At 40.1% G+C, this 22,448-nt stretch overlaps 1 protein-coding gene across 1 annotated transcript in view; it reads right to left on the reverse strand.

The window, feature by feature from the left end:
- Positions 1-22,448, reverse strand: part of LOC111145208 (cilia and flagella associated protein 43) — a 104,060-nt gene that overhangs the window by 13,721 nt on the left and 67,891 nt on the right. The window contains exons 21-31 of the mRNA XM_022499942.1: positions 21,080-21,184; positions 19,927-20,043; positions 18,778-19,011; positions 16,973-17,179; positions 14,791-14,880; positions 14,415-14,495; positions 13,635-13,760; positions 7,320-7,439; positions 4,401-4,508; positions 1,632-1,718; positions 576-664 (exon numbers count right to left, since the gene is read on the reverse strand). Coding sequence (XP_022355650.1) covers positions 576-664; positions 1,632-1,718; positions 4,401-4,508; positions 7,320-7,439; positions 13,635-13,760; positions 14,415-14,495; positions 14,791-14,880; positions 16,973-17,179; positions 18,778-19,011; positions 19,927-20,043; positions 21,080-21,184 — 1,364 coding nt within the window. The remainder of the gene's footprint in view (positions 1-575; positions 665-1,631; positions 1,719-4,400; positions 4,509-7,319; positions 7,440-13,634; positions 13,761-14,414; positions 14,496-14,790; positions 14,881-16,972; positions 17,180-18,777; positions 19,012-19,926; positions 20,044-21,079; positions 21,185-22,448) is intronic.

Raw genomic sequence — 22,448 nt, forward strand, 5'->3', positions numbered from 1 at the left:
GCCAAAATCAAGTGTCGGATGCTTAACCAACTGAGACGTCCAGACACCCCCTCTATTTTTTATACTTGGAGATCCAAAGGCCAAAAACAAGTTCTGAGAAGTCCTTTAGTAAACTGTTTAACTTTTTCTTTTAACCCAGGATTTTCTCAAACACATTTTGTCCTGGTAGCCTTTTACATGTAATTCCAGTTCCTACAACAAGGGCCTCATATTTGCTAGAACACACCTTGGGAAAAACTATAGATCTGTATACCATCAATATTTTAAGAGGAATTACTTTCACAGGACTATGATAGCACAATGCTTACCTAGATACTTTTAAGGAGAAAAACTTTTTTTAAACTTTTTAAAAAAACTTTTTGAATAATGAAATCATTTTACCTCATTGTTTACCTTAAGATATGTGAATAGTCTAAAAAACCCCTGAGTTATAATAAAGACACTTGAACGTTTTCACATAAAAGATGTTACACTGAATATTTCTATCCAGTTGGGATTGAAAAAGCCAAAATCTAACACTTCTCTTCATTACGAACTTTTTTTCTCAGAAAAATGTTAGTAAAGGAGAAACAAACCTTGGCCGGCGTTTGAAAAGTTTGTAGAGTGTATCCACCTGATGGCTGGGAATTTCAGAAAATTCTTTTTTAAAGCTGCGATCCAGAACCTAAGGATAGAGAGATTATTGCTTGGACTGCAATCTTTTCAGAAGCCCTTTCTTTGTTGACAATACTTTTCAAAATATAGGACTGAATCACTTTGATTTTAAAAATCCATGAAAATTTGGTTTGTAAAATAGACTTATTTGAGGGTAATACTTGCTATGCAAGGATCTTCAAAGATTTATTTTGAATAGGAAGTATCTCTGTGAATTACAAATATTATTTCATATAAGGTTCTAGAAATCATTCAGAACTAAAATTTTCACAAAGTAATATTTACCTGTAAATATTCTGGTTCTGTTCTTTTCCATTATAAAACTACTGGTCATACATATGATCCAATAATTCCACTATTAGGTATTAACCCAAGGAATATGAAAACACTAATTCAAAAAGATATATGCACCCCTATGTTTACTGCAGCATTATTTATAGTAGCCAAATTTTGGAAGATTTTATTTATTTGATAGAGAGCACAAGTAGGCAGAGAGGCAGGTTGGGGGGTGGGTGGGAAGCAGGCTTCCTGCTGAGCAGAGAGCCCGATACGTGGCTCGATGTGGGGCTCGATCCCAGGACCCTGAGATCATGATCTGAGCTGAAGGCAGAGGCTTAACTTACTGAGCCACCCAGGTGCCCCTGGAATTAAGTTTTAAAAAATTCTGTTCATAGCCTACTAAATTGATTGCATGACCAACTAGTGGGGACCGCAACTTAAAGTTTGAGAAGCCCTAAGTTCTAGGTGAGTGCTCTCTTTTTCTGTACAAGGGAAAATTTAAACCAGACAAGTTACAAAAATTTATTTTACACACTGATTATCAGAAATATACAATGGCTCAGAGTGAAGTTCACTGATAATTGAGAATTGTAGCAGGATATATCTATGAGGAAGTAAAATTATATCCCTTTTAATCTTCCCCAAATTGAAGCAGCGACGCTATTGCATTGGTGAATGGGTAAGACAATAGTTCTCACTTTGTCTTCTGCCAACAAGTTGTCATAGTGTTCCTTGTACACATCAAGGTCTTCTCTGGCTTTCTGGATGGCCTCTGAAGTCTGGTTCTATAATAACATCAAGAAGAGGCAATTGGAACTGAGTTTTTTCAGGATAAACAAACATACTGGGATACTAAGAATAAGAAATTTCCTAATACAAGATAAATGAATCCGTGAGATACCCATTACAGATAACATTTATAGCAGAAAATAAATCAATTGGAGACTTTGAAAGAAAAAACATCTAAGCACCTGTTTTTTATATATAATGTATTTTTAAAAAGATTTTATTTATTTGACAGACAGAGATCACAAGTAGGCAGAGAGGCAGGCAGAGAGAGAGGGGGAAGCAGGCCCCCCGCCGAGCAGAGAGCCCTGATGCGGGGCTCGATCCCAGGACCCTGAGATCGTCATGACCCGAGCTGAAGGCAGAGGCTTTATCCACTGAGCCACCCAGGCGCCCCTAATCATGTGCTTCTAAGTACAACCAGCTATGTGAGTGTGTAAGTGACTGTGGAGCAGGGAAGTCTGATGATGAAATTGCACAGACTTGGGATTTACATGGCCTGGCTTCTGAGAAATTGAATATATAAACAGATAATGGCCAGACCATATATACAAACAGAACTCTGACCCACAACCCCTGTAGCAACTAGCTGGGAAACTAAACCATATATCCTCAGCAGCGATCAGTCCCAGACTGTCAGGATTTCATCAGTAACTTTCAGCCTTTCCTAATTCTTGCCACAATTTCCAGTTTAGGACCAAACAGAAAAAGCCGAATATGCTCCTCAAATTAATCACATAGGTTGCCCGTCTTCTAACTAACTTGCCCCTGGCTTCCCTATGCCAACAACTTTTTTTTTTTTTTTAAAGATTTTATTTATTTGACAGACAGAGATTACAAGTAGGCAGAGAGGCAGGCAGAGAGAGGGAAGGGAAGCAGGCTCCCCGCTGAGCAGAGAGCCCGATGCGGGGCTCGATCCCAGGACCCTGAGATCATGACCTGAGCTGAAGGCAGAGGCTTTAACCCACTGAGCCACCCAGGTGCCCCCCCTTTTTTAAGATTTTATTTACTTATTTCACAGAGAGAGAGAGAGAGAGAGAGCACAAGCAAGCACGAGTGGGGGCAGGGGAAGCAGAGGGAGAGGGAGAAGCTGGCTCCCCACTGAGCAGAGAGCCCCCTGGGGCTTGATTCCAGGACCCTGGGATCACAACCTGAGCCAAAGGCAGACGCTTAACTGACTGAGCCACCCAGGCTCCCTCCCACCCCCATGCCAGCAACTTCTAATCAGAGTGCACCTGAAGCCTTCTTTTCTTTCCATTTTATAGCTTTCTCATCCCTGTGTCTGCCTTTCAGTGTCCACCAAACACAAGTGATGGTGGCTGGCTTTTAAACTCGATCAAGTTCTGAATAAATAGTCTACTTATTCTTATTTGGATGGTCTTCATTTATTTTCACAGTTCCAATTCCTGCTGTTTTACTTTCTAATGGGTGACAGGCATGTTACCAGTATCTCTGAGACGGTCTCCTCACCCGTGAAAGAAATCCGGTTCCTTACAGGGTTGTTATGAGTAGGGCTGCATTCATGGACTTGAAGCAAAAACTAAGTTCATATGTCATATATATGATACCTTAAATCATTCATTCATAAATGTTCTTTATTAATACTACTAATAAAAGCGGAATCTTTTGTTTTGTTTTATTATTATTATTAATTTATTTTTTAATCAGAGAGAGTGAGCACAAGTAGGGGGAGTGGCAGGCAGAGGGTGAAGCAGGCTTCCCACTGAGCAAGGAGCCCGATGAGGGACTTGATCCCAGGACCCTAAATTAGGATCATGACTGAGCCAAAGGCAGCTGCTTAACCCGCTGAGCCACCCAGGTGTCCAAAAGCCACCCAGGTGTCCAAAATCTTTTTGAAAAATATTATGTGACAAGCATTTTGCATTCATTTCATCTTTAATGAAACATATCTGTTCATGCTATTCACTAGAGTTTTCCTGAATACGACAGTTTTTTGTTCTATAAGCTAACACATTACTTACATGTTTAGTAAAACGTAGGGTTCCAAATGATCCAGAGAGAACAATATTCCCAGAGCAGAGCTTGTATAACCTAAAAGGTTTACGCCTTGTTTGAGGTCCCACAGTGTCACAGCCAGTCAGTGGTTAAAAGTGGGTCCTTTCAACCATAAAGCTATGTGGCAATTTATAAACCATATGTCATATGAAAGTCATATGGTTCTTTTGACTAAATGATGACAGATGCAGAATCCCATAACTTCAGTAACAGATAAGAGCAGGTGCTTTCCCTGACCCTGGAGCCAAGTCCCTGACAGGGAGCCAAGGAACACACACAGCTGAGAGGAATGTGAAAGGAAGGAAGGGTCTAGGTGTGTGACCTCTTGTTTTGTGCGTGCGTGTGTGTGTGTGTGTGTGTGTGTGTGTGTGTTTTAACATATATAGATTTTATTTATTTATTTGGGAGAGAGAGAACATGAGCAGGGGGAGGGGCAAAGGGAGAGGGACAAGTAGACTCTTGTGCTGAGCTCCACCTGACCTGAGGCTGGACACGAGGCTTGATCCCAAGACCCCAGGCTCGATCCCAGGACCCCAAGACCATGACCTGAGCTAAAGGGAGACACTTAACCAATTATGATACCCAGGCACCCCTGAGAGCTTGTTAAACAAGGAGCATGTCTGTCAGAAAATCCTTTTATTCAAGATATCAGGTGCTATCCTTACTTTCTCCTCCTGCTTCCTTGTAAGGTAGTTGTTTAGGAATGCTTCTCTGGAGCTTATTTCTTCATCCAACAGTAAAGAAAATACAAGATTATTAATTTTCAGTTCCTCCTGTAGAAATATTTAAAAAGGTGATCAGTACATCTATTTGAGAAAGGATTTTCTGCTGAGGGTCATAGACTTGACACTCATCGAACAGGTTAATCACATACAAATAAGAGAAATTCTTTTTAAGAAAAAGGGAATATACACTGTGGCACTAATTACTCAGTTATTTTAACTCTTCATTGTAAGATAAAACATATACAGAAAAATACATAAGACCATGTATAGTTTAATGAGTTATTATAAAGGTAAAACATGCTTGGGATCACCACAATGTTCAGGAAATAGTACTTTCCCATCTCAGAAGTCCCTTCCATGTGTCCCCTTTACAGTCTCAACCCTGGGATAATTACTTCCCCGACATTCATAATAATCACTCCATTGTGTTTCTTTATGGTTTTATTACCCACGTATATCTCTGTAGGCACTACAGCATCACCTGTTCATTTAAAAATTGTCACATTTTACAAAATCCTATAATCCAGTTTCCCTTCCACCCCCTTCCTTTCCTCACATTTTCTTGCAGTTTTACCTAGTCTGGGTTTTGAAATCTGCATACTTACAGTGATTTCATCAGTATCCTTCATGTCATGTACTTCCTGAAAACTGGCAGCTGATCAGAGGCCTGATCAGACACATGTTTGATCCTTTTGGCAATACCGTAGGTGATACTGTGTTCTTTGATCAGTACACATATAATATTAGGGTGTCTTTTCTGACTTTTCACGATGTTAGTAACTGTAGACACCCCATGCCCAGGCCCATTTATCTATGGAGAGTTGCAGGATGGTGATATTCTATTCCTATCATTCCTTTTTGACTTATTAAAATTCTTTTATAAATAGACAGATGCTTCTCCTTATCTGCAATGTAGTTACCTAGTAGTACAGTTCACATAGGAAGGTGGAATCAGTACTTGATGGTCTCTCTTTATCAGTTTTTACATAATGAATTTGTTGTTATCCTCTGAAGGTGAATTATAGGCATTCTTCTTTTTAAAATAATCACAAATTAACAAATTTAAACAACTTTTGTGGGTTTCAGATAATGGCAATGATGATCATTATTGAATCTTAATTCAATTATAATTGAATATTAAATTATTTAGGGGAGCTTTTATTTTTTATTTTTTAAAGATTTTTATTTATTTATTTGACAGAGAGAGATCACAAGTAGGCAAGAGAGGCAGGCAGAGCTGGGGTAGGGGAAGCAGGCTCCCTGCTGAGCAGAGAGCCCAATGCGATGTGGGGCTCCATCCCAGGACCTTGGGATCATGACCTGAGCCGAAGGCAGAGGCTTTAACCCACTGAGCCATCCAGGAGCCCTAGGGGAGCTTTTGGATATCCTTTGGATAATACCTGCTAGTCTTTGACAGTTTCCTCATTATCTTGTATGAAAAGATGTTCTGAGCTTATTTTTTTAAAATAACAGCTTTAATAAAAATACATTATATGTTTATAAAAAAATAAAAAAGTAAAAAAAATAAAATAACAGCTTTATTAAGACATATTTCATAAATCATTCATTTCATACAAGTCAGGGTTCATCCATGTTATACTACGTATTAGTACTTTTTATTGCCAAATAATATTCCATTATATGGATAAGCCATATTTTATTTAACTATATGTAGTTGTTGGACATTTAGATTGTTTCTATTTTTGGGGGCGTTAGGACTAATGTGGTTCTTATGACTAGTGCTAAGGCATTTATTCCCAATGTCCTCCCACCTAACTACCATATACACACTCGCTCCCTGTGGGGCCATTGGTTATGTTCTGTCTATGGTCACGATTCCTAAGGGGGCAGGCCCTCTCTCAAGGCCACAGGTCTTGCTGGGTCCTGGTAGCAACTCCCTTCCTTTGCCTCTTTAGCTCTAGAGAGGTTACTGCCTTCCTGCTATTTCTAATCTCTAAATTTTCACCATTCCTTGCTGTTTCCCCTTAACCCTGAGAGTCCTTGCATTAAACCCTCTTGAATGTAACTCTTTCAGCGTACCATTCCTGTTGGGACCCTGAGGACAGAGACAACCTCCTAGAGGTTGGGAACCTAGAGGTTCTCTTATCTTCTCTCACCTTTTTTGCCTGACCTGCTTGCTTTGGGAGACACATATAAATTTTTGAGATCTTGTATTTCTCAAAATATCATTATTCTCCTCTTATACTCAGTTGGTAGTCTGACCAGGAATAGAATCCAATGTTAGGAATAATTTTTCCTCAGAATTTAGAGGCTTTAATCCTTGATCTTCTTGCTTCTAGTTACTGTACACTTCATTTATATTCTTCCTGCTGGATCAAATTAAGCTAGGATTTCTCATCGTATCTTTTGGGGGGAAGTGGATTATTCATTCATTTAACATGTAGTATGAGCCCAGCCCTTTGTTAGTTGCTGGAGATACAGGAATGAATAAGACAGACTTCATGGAACTTAAAGTTTTGGGAACATTAAAAAGTAATCTCACATAAATTAAAGTTCAGTTGCAATAAGTTTTAGAAAGTAAAAGAGCAGAGCATAGACTAGGAGGCTCCAGCCTAGTCTTGAGGAGCTGGCTTGTAAGCTGGGGCCTGCCGTACACAGCTGAGTAGACAGGCCAGGAGTCAGAACTGGGAGGAAGGAGCACTGAGGTGAGCTTGAGGCACCAGAGGAGGAAGCATGGCAGTGAGGGGGAGGGTGGCACAGGAGAGGCTGGAGCAGGAAACAGGTCAGCATGAGCTAGAACATGGTGCCAGAAAGACTGTTGGTCTTTTTCCTAAGAACAAAGAGAGGCCCTGGAGGTTCCATAAAAGAAAGGGTCCTGTAAGTAAAGCTTTTACTTACCTGGTTGACAACCATCTCTGCCTTCACTCTCCTTTCAAAGAGTCTTTTCAAATGTTCATCAAAATTCTGTGTGCTTTCTTGAATAGAGTTTTGAAGTTTCTTCATTTCTGCCTCCAATGACTGGAAAGAAGTTGATAACAAAGTTAACATTTAGGAACATCAAATGCTCCAAGGAAGGGGTGTTCATATTTTGCTGCAAGGGAGGGGCAGAAGGAGGATAGGCCTTGGGAAGTATCCTGGGTCCTTCACCTTCTTTAATCAGAGATATTCCACTTAGATCTCTAATATATTTTGAATCTGAGATTTTTTTTGACAGAGATCACAAGTAGGCAGGGAGGCAGGCAGAGAGAGAGGGGGAGGCAGGCTCCCCGCCAAGCAGAGAGCCCAATTTCGGGGCTCGATCCCAGGACCCTGGGATCATGACCTGAGCCAAAGGCAGAAGCTTTAACCAACTGAGCCACCCAGGTGCCCCAAATCTGAGATTTTTGTTTTAAGAAGGTTAGAGTGGGGGAAAAAAAAGGAAATAACTAATCATGGCTAATGGTGCAGGCAGAGATAGGCCTAGTAAAACAAAATCTCTGGTGGTACATCACTGACAGGAACACTACATGAATCATGTTGTATCCTCCTCAGTGCTCCACATGAGGAGACATGACATTGGTTTGTTTCATTATTGGTGATGTTAACTGTGATCACTTGGTTAAGTAGTGTCTGCCAGTTTCTCTATTGTACAGTTACTGTTTTTCCATTTGTAATTAATTTGTGGGAAGATACTTAGAAACCAGTAAAAATCTCATTCCTCATCAAACTTTTATCCACCAGTTTTAACATCCACTGATAATACTTACTTGAATAAATTATTACGATAATGGTAATAATAGCATTATTATTTTAAATTTACTTTAAAAAGCCAAGATCTGGGGTGCCTGGGGGGCTCAGATGGTTGTGTCCAGCTCTTTAAAAAAAATTATTTACTTCTATTTTAAAATTATTTTATTATTATGTCCAATTAGCCCACATTTAGTACATCATTAATGTGTCCAGCTCTTGATTTCAGCTCAGGTCATGATCTCAGGGTCATGAGACAGCCCTGCATCAGGCTTCATGCTGGATATGGAGCCTGTTAAGATTTTCTCTCTCTCCCTCCCTCTGCTCCTCCCCCACTCCTCTTGCACACAAGTGTGTGCATGTGTGCTCTCCCACTCTCTCTTTCTTTAAGTTAAAAAAAAAAAAAAAAAAAGCCAAGTTCTGTCTATGCTGGTTTAATGGAGAGAGGGACTAATTCTGGGAAGGTGATGGAATGAGTTTAGCAAAATGTAGAGGCACTTGACACAAGGATAAACACCACTCAAATTAAGCTAATTAAGCAATGCGAAAACATTAATACAGGAAAAGCACACTGCAGGGTCAGTCTGCTTTTCATAATTTATGATACAGTCTTATAGAAATGGAAAAAAATCCCAAAGACTGTGGGCCCAGTAGTTATGTATCAAGGCCATGTGTTCCGGGACAGTGGAAGCATCATCACATGGCAAATGACCAAAGACTCAGCCTGCTGAGACCAGACTGTCCAAGGGTCCAAATCCCAGTCTGAAAGGAACTCTTTTAGTGTTAGAATGGCGTTTTGTTCTGTGCTTCAAATGCCCCACATTATTCTCACTGCAGGCTCTTCTCATGTGCTTTTCCATCTGTCTAATCTCCATTCTCTGCTCTTCAACCTGTCATTTTTCTCATTCTTCCACCTCGAGCATAAAAGCCACTTTTTCAAGTTAACCTACCTTGGGTCCTGTTTTAGGTACTACCTTGAGTCTTAGAAGCAAAACCTGGAACAGGATTCCAGTGTATGCAATTATAGGAGGGAGTGCTTTTTCAGAGACACCTGTAAAATGTGGAAGGGGAAGCAGGCAGGGAAGAGGCAGGAGCTGAGCTACAATGTGCTCTTAGGTGGCCCAGCATTTACCTGATTCCTAGGGCTCAAGGGTAATGGAGAGGCGCTGCTGAGCTGCCCAATTTGGGCCAACTGGGCAGGACTTCTCTATCCTCATCTCTTCAGTCAGTTACAGGCTTTTCTGGATAGGGGCAGTAGGTATAACCTGGTATGCTCTAACAAGGATGCCCCCTTGATGAGCCAAGGACAAGGCATCAGAGGTCTCAGGTTTGAGCCTTTAGCTGCAGTATGCACAGCAGTGAGGGGATGGGCATGCCAGCCTGAAAAGGGGACCTAGTGAAAACCAATGGCCCCAATCTACATCTGTGCCTCTATGTTTACTGTCATAGATGGTACCTGAACTTGTGCATTCTGATTCATCATACTGCAGTTAAAGAACTATTTTGTGAATGTCCAGTTAATGTGTAACACCCTCCTCCTCCCAAGGCAATGAGCACCATGAGGGGGCAGGGCTGTGTCTGTCTATTCAGCAAGTGTTCCTTGGGACCTGACACAGTGGCCAGCACATAATGGGAACCAAAGGAATATTTGTCAAAGAACTGGGTGTCACTTTTCTTCAAACATTCCTGGGAAAATCTAATTTTAACTAAAACTGTATCAGATGCTGCAAAATGAGAAGCAGGGGAGATGAAAGGTGGGAGACTCAATAGGAGGGTATGGATGAACAATGCAGAATCCATTAGACCAAGAATTTCTCCCAGCCCTGGACAAAAACATTGCCTACAATTTAAGAAGGTATTATTGTAGTTGACAGACTAGGCTCTTAAGGGTGAAGGTGGTAGCTTTTCATCTGCAAATCACTAGGGCCTAGGAGAGTGTCTGGCACATAATAAATGTCAATAGATTTATCCATTTCATTCAGGAAATATTTACTGAGGGCTTATTACAGGTCAAGCACAGTTCTCAAAACTATAGTAATGAACAAAACAGACCAATTCTCTTCCCTCATGTTGCATTCAAGTAAAGGAGTCAGGTAACATGTAAACAAATATGGATAACGTAGGCCAGGTGGCATGAGCACTCTGGAGAACAACAAAGTAGGGTCAGGGTGTAGAGCGGAGCTGGTGGGAGGGAGTTTGACATGTTATGTTGGAAGATGAGGTGACAACTGAGTAGAGATCCAAAGTATGGTTAAATGGGTTCACAGCACCCCAGGGCATGGCAAGAATGAGCTGTGCGTGATGGAATCAAGTGTGCTGGGTATTTTTGAGGAACACCAAGGAGGTCAGTGGAGCTGGCCCAGTTGACACAGCTAAGGACAAGGAGAATGGTGTGAAGTAAAATGGGAGGGCTACAGATCGGAGGAGGGGGAGGGCAGGGAAACTAATGCTATAAATTGGGTAAAAGACAATGGTGTTTGGATTGGTGGGAGTTATTGTGGTGCCCAAAGAGGAGCTCCTGGAAAATCGTAAAAAAGGGACTGGAGGCGCAGTCTCAGGCAGTGCTGCTTCTGGGGAGAGTAAGGCAGTGTGGAAGAGGGAGGTGTCTTTTAGAGACTTGGGTGAAAGGAAAGAAGAAATGAAGAAGTGAAGATTAAGGATCCTGCAGAAACAAAAGAAAATCATGAAATCAGAAGACATGCTGGCCTCTTCCCCCTGATATAAAAACAGTGGTGCACGAAGAACTTTTTATTAAGTTTATAATGTTATCCACACAGAAGGGGAAAGAAAGGATTAGTCCAAATAAATTCTGAACATAATGTGCAGATGACCTGCCCTCCATGGGATATATCCTAAGAACAAGAAGTGGTGCAAAGAAAATTTTTTTTTTTAGATTGTATTTATTTATTTGACAGAGATTACAAGTAGGCAGAAAGAGAGGAGGAAGCCGGCTTCCCATTGATCAGAGAGCCTGATGCAGGGCTCGATCCCAGAACCCTGGGATCATGACCTGAGCTGAAGGCAGAGGCTTTAACCCACTGAGCCACCCAGGCGCCACAAGGTGCAAAGAAATCTTAAAACCTGCCATGATGTTTTGCTTTTGGTAGAGGTATTATATGTATATTGTAGGACTGAGCAAATGAATAAATATACATATATATGGGGAACTAGAGCTTGCATTGGAAAGGAGATCTAAGTGCTAAATTAGGGAAAGAGATAAACTCTATGGTATGTTGAATTGGAATTGGAGGTAATAGTATGGAGTTTTGATATCATATATATATATATATATATAAAATACAGGAGAAAAATGCAAAAACAAATGTGGCAATATTAAAAGTTGGCAGGTGAAGGTATATGGTACAGGTATACTAGATATACAGAATATGTGTACTATTTAGAAAGGAATATGGTATACAGATGGTACTACTCATGCAACATTTCTGTACATTTGAATAATTCTAAAATAAAAATTGGCAAAAAAATCTAGTTTGGGGGAAATTTGTGGAGATATAAAATGAAATAAGATTTGCCATGACTTGATAATTGTTGAGGCTGGATGAGGGGGCCGCTATATTATTCTCTCTACATTTTTATACATTTGATATTTTCCATAATATAAAGGTTTTTCCAATGGCTGAGAAAAGAGAAATTGGAGACCATGAACACAGATTTTTCTAAGGGTTTTTCTAAGGAGATACTGGACCGTGGATTGAGAGGCAAGTGGGGTCCAGGGACTTTTTTTCCCCTTTTAACTTTATTTACTTTGAAATAAATTCAGATTAACTCAAAAGTCACAAGGATAGTAGAAAGAATTCCCGAATCCTCTTGAAAGGAATCCTTTTTTTCCCCTATTTTCTTGTCTATACCATGAGAGATGTATCCAGTGTATAATTTTAAAACATTCATTCTATACTGGAGGGAAAACTGATGTAGGAAAAAGGGGCATATTGCCAGAATGGTAGGGGGTCAGATGTTGGAAGTTTAGAGGGAGAGGAGAACATGAGACATGCTCCTCTAGGATCTTGCTACTTAAAGTGTTTGTCCTCTGACAAGCAGTAAGTGACACCACCAGGCTGCTTGTTAGAAATCTCAGGTCCTTCCATTTCCTCAAAATGACAGAATCAAATCGACATTTTTGACAAGATCCCCCAGGTGGTATGGACTAAGCTGGGGGTGGGGAAATGGAATAGCATCACCAAACAGCCTAAAGACCCAGTAAAGATAGGTCATTAGAAGGAAAGCTGTGTTTTTTTCTTTACCCACTGTGTGGTGCCTGGTGCAGGTGCAGAGAAAGAAGGCTGAGTACTGGCTTTGCCACGGCTGGCTTCTACCCACTGAGGGCGACCACGGAGCAGGGAGGTGAGAGTGTAGGCAGCAGGTTATTTCACAATATGAGACCATGGAATAAATGCCACCCACCACCTTAGCATCTATACTTCTTAACTGCTTGAAATTTTTACTGCTTTCAAGACTGCTCATTTTGGGGTTTCGGGAAATACTATCTTAGGAGGAAATAAAAATGGGAACAGGTTACAAGGGGTCCCAAGAAATTGCTCAGGAGACACAGCCAGAATAAGGCTGACAAACTGCCCTGCCTCAGACAATGCCATGATTTTACCTTCTTCACAGAGGAATAGATGTTTTTTATTTGGTTGTATACCATCAGCTTTTATATCTCTATTATAATTGTAAACAATTTTATTTTTTCCTTTTTCTTTTTAAAAAATTAATATATAATGTATTATTTGTTTCAGGGGTACAGGTCTGTGAATTTAAGGAATTTTAATGTGGGAATGTTTGTGATGCAAGGAGATAATGGTAGGAGAACTGCTTCGCAAATATCTCAAGTTAGAACTGTAAAGTATGTGCTATTGATTGTGTTATTCTTCGGTCAAGTCCTTTCCTTGAGACTGAGAGGAAATCAAGCAAGAGTTATTACTGAACTCTAACAGATGTAGAAGATACAGAGCAGCCTAGAATATATGCTACTAGATGTTCATTAAACATTTGAAGAATGAATGGAGGACCAAATGAACTCTAACAATCTGGGAAATGTTGAAATCAATAAGAACTGTAAAAATAACACATTGTAATACATTCTTTCTGTTTTAAATTGTGTTAACTCAGGGCACCTGTGTGGCTCAGTGGGTTAAAGCCTCTGCCTTCGGCTCAGGTCATGATCCCAGGGTCCTCCCTGCTGAGCCTGCTTCCTCCTGTCTCTCTGCCTGCCTCTCTGCCTACTTGTGATCTCTCTGTCAAATAAATAAATAAAATCTTTAAAAACAAACAAACAAACAAACGAATAAATAATTTGTGTTAGCTCTTCAAAGTTATCTCTACCCAATTCCCCAAATTCTCTTGAGAATGTAAGTTGAAACAGTATCCTTAAGCTACTAACAACACTGAGGGAATAAAGAACACTTAATTTGAAGAGATACTGAAACAAAGTCTTGGCAGGGTGTATTAATTCTTTGCTCTTCTGACCTTTCTGTACTTATCTCTTTCTTCATTTAACTCTTTGACTTTCTTCTCATAGTCTTTGAATTGTTTCCTCTCTTCTTCAGACCACAGAGCATCAGGTTTTGCCATGAAAGCAGGTTGAGGAATCACCTGAAGATAAAAATGAAAGCATACACTGTGGTTCAAACATAAATATAACAGTAGAGTAAAAGGTCAGAGTTATCATTACAGTTAAAAAAAATAAAAGAGCCCTTTCAAGGGATATAGTTCTTCAGATTGGCAAGACAATGGCCTGACACTCTGATGAAAGGATATGAAAAACGTTACAACTGTTTTTCTGTGACATAAGCAAGAATGGGAGTTTAGGATGTACAGAGAGAGTCTTAGGTGACAGGTTCAGACATGTATGTTGATATCTTCATAAATATGAAGTCGATAACTTCACATGTAGTTCATAAAACTACACCTGGGCTCCAGGGACACATAAGGCACGTATCAAAAGGAATGTTTCTTGCTACATCCAGAGAATTACAGATGCAACATTATCACTGCTTTCTACAGAGACCAGAACCACTATGGTTGTTTGTTTTGTTCTTTTGTTTGTGTTATGTAAGATGGGGAGGCAAGTCCAAGGTTTCAAATTTCTCATTTACCTAATGTGATATGTTTATGAAGTACAGGGAGGTTGTATATTTGTTGTTGTAGAATTTCTAAAACTTGGGCCAATGTAGACAAGAACGATCAAATTTGTGTAGCTCTCTCTACCCCCATTCCATCTTCTATAAGAACGGCCAGAAGTCTTACCATTCTCAAAATATCTTCCTTCTTGACTTCCAGAACTCCTCCCATCATGTCCATCAGGGCTCGGTGCCTTGTGTTGGGGCCCTGGAGAAGAGCCATGGTCAGGGAGGGCAGCTAAGACAGAGATCTGACCCTCTGGTAGAACCAGAGGCAGTCTCCCACCCAATGTTAGAATGACTGCATTAGAATTGGGCAGGGTGGTAAATGGCATGGAGGGAAGAGGAGAAAGAGGCCACTGAGATTCCAGGGACCCCTGACCACAACAAATGCCCCGATGTGTTTCTATAGTGGAGTAAAGTACAAGACTATTCAACCAACTTAGGAACAAGTATCCCTAAAGGAAAGAGGGTCATAGGTAAGTTTGAGCAAAACTGCATACCCGTTTCTGAAGCCATTGCTCCATTTCATGGGTCACGGTCAATTCTGTTTTGGCTTTCAGCCATGGATTAATAAATTTCTGAGCTGTAATCTGAAAGAGAAAATGTGGCCCCATAGTGTAATGGTCAGCACCCTGGACTTGGAAAGAGAAAATGTGGTTTCCTGCTGTTGTTCTTACAAAATTTAAACCAAATATCCCTTCCACACACCAGGGAGGAGGTTAAAAGGTATTATGAGGATAAAGGAACCATCCAGATTTCGCAATCAATTTCCTATCTTGAAATAAAGAATGAGAGGGTTGGGAAAATTGATTGTTACTTCTCTATCAGTTCTCAAAGCTCTTCTCCATCATTGAAGATATTGTAACAGGGATCTAATTCAGATGAGAGGGGCAGGAAAATGGTTCAAAGGCGTGTCATCTAAGCCAAATCCTGTAGGATGAGGGTCCTGAGAGGTTAATAGCTTGAAGTATTCAAGGAATTGTGGGAACACAAGTGTGGCCAGCCCAGAGCAAGGTAATGAGAGCAGCTGAAGAGGAAAGGAGCCATGGTTGGCAGTCACAGAGGAGCTTGTTATCTGAAGTGAAATGAGCAGCCACTGCAGGGGTTTAAGCAAAGGAAAGACATAATATAAGTTTGGCTTGTAACAAGGTCACTCTCCTGATGTAGAAGGGATTAGAGAAGAAGCAAGTGTGGTGAGGTTAATTATGCACATACAAAGACTGCCCACAGTAGGATCTTGGTGACAGACACAGAATGGGGTCCTTGCTCTCACTGTGCTCCAGAGTCTTAGGTTACATGGCAGGAGTCTGGTTCTGGAAGAAATAATTTCCTTAAACAAGTACAGTAGACTGTAGAGATGAAGACATACTCTGAAGGATAGGGTTTGGGTTCAAACCCCAACTGTGTCACTTATTAGCTTTCTAACTGTGGTCAAGCTACTTAACCTCTCTATGCCTTAGTTTCCTTATCTGTAAAATAGAGGTGTTATTAGTACCTACCTTGTAAGTTTTATAATGATAAATTAGTTTCCATCGATCTAGGGCACTTAGAACAGGACCTGTTCTTTTTAGGACCTGGCTTTTAACAGGGACTATAAAAGAGTTTGTTATTATTTCTAAGTAACACTATTAGCTTTTGTCCCAAAGCAATCAGGCTGGTTTCATATGAGCAAGGATTTTTTTTTTTTTTTTTTAGTATTTTACATTTGGTTATATTTTAATTATTTTCTTTAAGCATTTACTTGTAACCACTTCTGGCCAAACACCTTTTTTTTTTTTTTTAAGATTTTATTTATTTATTTGACACAGAGAGACACACACACACACACACACACACCAAGAGAGGGAACACAAATAGAGGGAGTGGGAGAGGGAGACGCAGGCTTCCCACTGAGCAGGGAGCCCAGTGTGAGGCTCAATCCCAGAACTCTGGGATCATGACCTGAGATGAAGGCAGATGCTTAATGACTGAGCCACCCAGGTTAAACATCTGACTCTTGATTTCTGCTCAGGTCATGATCTCAGGGTGGTGAAATTGAGCCCTATGTTGGTCCCTGAACTGGTCATGGAGCCTGTTTAAGATTATTTCTCTCCCTCTCCCACTGCACTGCCCCTTGCCCCTGCCTCATACTCTCTCCTAAAAAGAAAAAGACTAATCATTGAGGCCCCTTTCTGGGATCCATACTGCCTTAATGACCCAGATAATTACTGGAGCTTTATCACGCTCTCATCTACAATGTGATCCAACCTTTTCCGATATAGGTACTGGACCTAGGCTGGGTCAAGGAAGGTCTTCCTAGCCAAATGTGGAATTAGGACTGAGAGATTCTCGTTTGGACCAGCTATCCACTTGAGTAAGGAGAAACAAAGTAGAAACTGCTAAAAACGAAATGCAGAGAGAAGTGAGCTAAGAGATAAAGAAAGCGGACTTCCTGACTCCCCACAGGATTCTGGTCTTTGGTTCCCTGTTTCTTTCTAGGCTTCCAAATCTTCCCTAGATTCCACAGGATTCCAAAAGAAATTCTCATTATTGCTAAGGCAATGTCAATTGTTTTTGTTTCTTGTGACCAAGGATACCACCTGATACAGTCACTTCCAGTAGTGCACATGAGGAGATGAGTAGGAAAGAATGTGGGAAAATGTCCTGAGAGAAAAGGGAAGGGATAGCACAGCTAGCCAGTACCTCTTTGTTTTCCACAACGAGAGTTCTCTCTGGCTTCTCACAATCATCAAATTCTGGTTGCCAGATCACTTCTTCCAAGTCCAGATCTAAAATAATTTCTTGAATTCTTATATTTCTTTCCTTCACACGTGCAACTTCGAACTCTTTTTGTTTATATGCAGCATCAAACTCACGGTTGAAAGCAGTTTTTACCTTGTAAATGACATCCTGAAATATCAATGTGACACTGAGAACACATCCCATGTTATAGGTCATGACTAGTAACAAGGTCCCACGGCTTTACTTTCCTTCCAAAATCAATTTATAAATCATCAGGAAGTTAATCTTTCTAAAATACAGTTTATATTAAGTCATTTATTGGTTCAGTAATCCACAGTGGCTTACTACCATGGGTAGGCTTAAGGTGATGGCATAACTGTTATACCACAATCTACTTCCTGAAATGGAAGCTGTAACTCAGTATACAGGTATGTTGATAAATGCTGAAGTAGATGATGGACACTTGGAGACTCTTTGGGTTATTCTCTCAATTTTTGTATATGTTCTAAGAAAAAAATCCATCATAAAATATTTAAAAAGTGATACGTGATATTTAAATTGGGAAATGGCTTCTCTTTGAAACCTTGTTTGGGGGAGATGTGGTAAGGAAAGGATGGCCTATAGAGGTTGTTTGGAGAATTTCCCAGAAAAGCACCACCACACACAATATTCTTCCTCCGTATGGTCATATGATTCTCAGGTATGAAGGGGACCTAAGCTGGCTAGCTGCATCAGCCAGTTGTCCAGATGGCAGTGGGCCGAATGGACTGCTCCCACCTGTATGGGTGGCGGGATGACGGTCAATTCAAAGTAGCCTTTATTTTACCATCAGATTCAGTCTATATATCTATCCTACTGAAGATGAAACTATTAAAGCAGGTAGAAAAATGATCTTAACAGCTGACAAGAGAATTTCTCTTGGGCTGAGATTAACCCGCTTATAAGAAAATGCCTTAATAAAATAGCAGATGGATGAGACACTGAGGGTGTAGGTCAGCAAAAGCTGAGCAACAAAAGAGATAACGAAACAGTTTTGGATTCAAATGCACAGGAATTTCAGGGGTTGGAGGAGAAGAAAAGAAAAACAATAGTAAGAGAGAGTAGAGTATTATGGTAGGAGGCTGGAACTCAAATGGCAGATACGGTTGGAGGACTTTCAGGAATAGGAAGAGCCAACATTACATCTCGAACCATCCACATTGGTGCAATCTGTCACCGAAATTTCAAAAACTTCTGGTAGGCATAAAAAGATGTGTTCTGAGACTGACTCGTTCAGTGGAGAGTAAGGAGTAGGAGCTTAGAGCTTGCGGAATGCTACACCTTATTCTTGAGTCCCAGAAGAGAAGTTATGGAAGTCTTAGAGAGGAAATTGTATTTCCCCAGGTTAAGGGGATAGATAGCAATCATGTCTTGATCTTACAAGGAGGTCCTAAGGGACATCTGAGTTACCTAGAAGATGGCATTCAAGAACCTCTTTTATCTTTGAGCTTCCTGAAGATCTAAGCAGAAGAAAAGTTTGTTTGTGGTGTCAGCCAGGGTAGGTATTCTTCGGAAAACCTGTCATCATAGAACCCAGTCCTAATAGATGAAAGTAACTCCTGTACACAAGTTCCTTTTGAAGAACATGGACATACTAGCCATCTGGATATTTCTCTATGTACCTTAAATACATCATTTGATTAGCATTAGACTTCAGTTTGAGCCTTTGGAAGATGCCTCATGGGGACTTTTAGAGATTTTAGAGGATAAAGGAAAAATTCACCCACTTTCAGTAATATAATTTGGTTGATTTTCTCCTCTCTGGAATGAAGTTCCAATTGGCTTGACAAGAAAGAGGCTTGTACGCCAAAATCAGTACTCAGACTGCCAAGCAGGTAATTGGGCAAGTTGGGATTTTTTACTGCCACTTCTTCTTCTTCTTCTTCTTCTTCATCCTCCTCTTCATGATGCTTTTTAGCCAAGGTAATTGCAGACTGCACCTCTATAATTTCTTTCCGTACCTAAATATAGAAAAAGGTGACACGAAAGTTATGCAATAACAAGAATTCTCTAAAGGGCAATTTTGCGGCAACTTAAATATTTCAGTCATTTTAGGTGTTAAATTGTCTTGCCAACAGCTTAATTCAAAGGGATGGATAGATCCTGAAACTGATTCAGAAGAGATTTAAGCTTTGGAAATTGACAAAGTGCAGATAAGTCAAGAAAGTAAAAATTGTCCTTGATAGTATGTAATATTTATCTTTCTGTCAGGATGACAGCTGCTTATAAATATCTTGAGTTTTTCTTGGAACATAAACATTAAAAAATACACCTTCTCTTCATGTTTCCAAAGAAACTTATTCACAGAGGACTGGTGAGTGTAGGTTAAGAAGACTTGAAATATGCCTTCATTTTATGTTTCAGAAAAAAAATGGATGCAAGGTTCTGGCCAAAACTACCTTGATGGGGCAATGTTTTTCTAGAGATCTGATAGAGATTGCTGCTTTAAAACAAGCAAACAAACAAACAAACAGCTAGAATTGCTCTAGAAAAACCATAATTCCACCAAAACAGATACTACTTCATCTTTGGCCAATTATTTAAAAATATAATGCCTCGTGATACAAGAAGATAAAAAGAGTAGGATAGATGAAGACCACTTCTGACCAGAGCAAGAACAAAACCCTATATCTAATTTTTAAAAATTATGTCCTCTTATTTGAGGGCTAGCTAATACTGTATAGGACTATAGGTGTCTTGATTTATTGTGTAGATTCAGCTCCTATATTTATTAAAATATATTCTACAATTAACAAGGAATGAAAATGTAAATAATATATAAACTTATCTTAAGTTGTATCCTAACTCAAATCTGTATGGAGACCCTAAAATAAAACACATTACTTATATAAACACATATATATTTAAAATTGTACTTTAAGACATTCTGTTTCAATCTTCTTTTGCCACAAAACTCTCTTTAATTCTTTCAACTCTTCTTCCGTGCGCTCTTTCATTGGAAAGTTCTCAACCACGTAGGGCAGGTGAAAGCACTTGGGAAAAAAAAAGGCAAGATGAAATAAATTCATTTGTAGTACAACTGTGCATATGAGAGTTGGAGTGAGGGATATTATCCCTGACCAAAATTAATTCATAGGTCATCATGCATGAGTGGAATTGATAGTAGAAACTTTCTCTAAAATAAAACAATGTACATCATTAGTATTGGTGTAAACTCTGGGTAGAAATACTGAGCTTTTGTGAAGGATTTATTTCTAGAACAGTGGTTCTCAACTAGGAATGATTTTGCTTGCCCTGTTCCCCTCCTTCTCCCCAGCCCTCCAGGACATTTGGCAATGTCTGGAGACACATTTGATTTTCACTAATGGGAATTTTGGATGTTACTGGGGCCTAGTAGCTAGAGGCCAAAACATCCTATAATCCACAGAATAGCCCCCACAACAAAGAATTATCCAGCCCCAAATGTGCCAGTCTTACGAAACCCTGTTTAAGAGCAATACTCAATCACAGATATGTAGTGTGGCTATATACTTCATTATCCAAATTGGTGGGTTGGGGGGGAGAGACAGATTTGAAAGTGAGAAGGGTGTTCTTAATAGTTACATAAGGACCACCAGCATAAACTGGGACTCCTGATCACCCTACACAAAGAGGGAAATTGTGTTGGGAGGAATCTCAATGAAAAAGCATTAAATAACCCAGATGTTTAGAGGGCACAGGTAGAACTGTGAACAATATTATGTCTAGTTTTCAATCTGTGTGAATGTGACTGAGGTGGCCTTTTGGAAGAGACAGATAGGAAGAGCAGAGGCAGGTGGTTCATAGAGGAAAGAAAATCTTAAGAGATGGTGGCTTGGAAGTGCATAGGGACTAAGCAGAGAGGGAAGAACGAAAACAAGAGAGAAAGGGGCGTGAGTTGGTGGAATTTGGTACAGGGAGGGTGAGGATGCTCTGAATGTTTTTCCATGTGTGAATTTTCTTAAAATTATTTAAAAATCTTTCTGCCATGAGACTTTCAATGAAAGTTCTCATTGGCTAAGGTGTGGTACCTGGAATTATGTCTGTTACCTTAAGAGCTCGACCTTTCACAGCCATCGAATTCCAGCATTCTTCTTTAATAAGTTCAGACAGATAGGCCTTGGCGAGGTTTTGCATCTCTGCATCCTTTCTTATCTTGCAGAACGTAGATGAAGCGAAACAATGAACACGAATATGTAGCTTCTTAAAAAAATAATCTGAATTGCAAATTCACTAATCAGCCATGACTGCACATTTAGTGGCTGTCTTCTTTCCCCATTACACGGAGCTGCCTTGTGCTGGGAGATGCACCTGGGGACACTTTCCTGTCTCAAGGACCTTTCCTGAAGTTTAGTCTGGAGGCTTGGAATTTCCTTCCTGGAGGACCAGGCTGTCAACACAGAAACCTCTAAAGGCAGGCAGGTGCTAAACATGAGCCAAGGTGGTATGAGGCCAAGTGCATGGTGGACTGGACAGCTAAAGTGCCCACTATCACAGATCTGGTGGGTTGGTGCAGGGCTGGGCAGCAAACCCACTATGCCAGATCTTCCTGTTTTATTAGAGAAGTTTTAAAATGTGTATTTTTAATGAAACTACCAGATATCTAAATGTTGGCTTAATTCTTGTCAATGCATATTTGAAGTGCCAGTTTGTGACCTCTGTCTTGGGGGTCACTTAATTCTTCTATTATTTATGTCTACCATAATTAAATGCTCCGTGACTCAAAGGGATCATATGCTTGACCTTTTCTCATTTAGAAACATATGTTACCTTAGTTGGTTTTATCCGCTTAAGTAAGCCAACTGCTTGATCTTTAAGTGATTAGGAATTCTTGTTTTAATGGAGTTTGCTGAAAGACCTAATATGAAAGTGAGGACCAACAATCTCTAGTCCTTAGGATCCACTTCAGAACCTCTTTTGCATTTCTCTTTGTTGGCAGAATTATCAGCAAACTAGTTAAGAATAATACCTCCCAGATTAGAAAAATGTCTTATTTGTTCATTCAATTATTCATGTTTATTTTATTCACTGTCTGATCAAAGGCTTTGTTTTAATTTGTATTTGATTTCTTTTTTATCCATTAAGTTAATGGCTAATCCAGTTTTAAATTATTTTTTCCTTAAATAAACAGCTGTTTTGGCCTGTCAGTTGTCAGAACCTGTCTGATTCCTAGCCTACCCTGCCCTCCCCTCTCCACTGCTGAGGTTATTTGATCAACCCTCCAGACTTGGTCCCTAGTTCTGTGTCCAAGTTGTCATTACTGGGCTTTGGTCTTTCCCCTATGGTTGAGATCCTGACCAGGGCTAACTAATATTCTTGTCCCTTTAGGACTGGGATCCCTAACTGGGATCCACTGACCCTTCCCAGGGACTAGTATTCTCTTCCCACATGTGCCTGGGTTTGTGGTACCATCTGCTAA

Source organism: Enhydra lutris, unplaced genomic scaffold, assembly GCF_002288905.1.
Source record: "Enhydra lutris kenyoni isolate GAN:26980312 unplaced genomic scaffold, ASM228890v2 scaffoldscaffold12, whole genome shotgun sequence".
NCBI classification, from domain to species: Eukaryota; Metazoa; Chordata; class Mammalia; order Carnivora; family Mustelidae; genus Enhydra; species Enhydra lutris.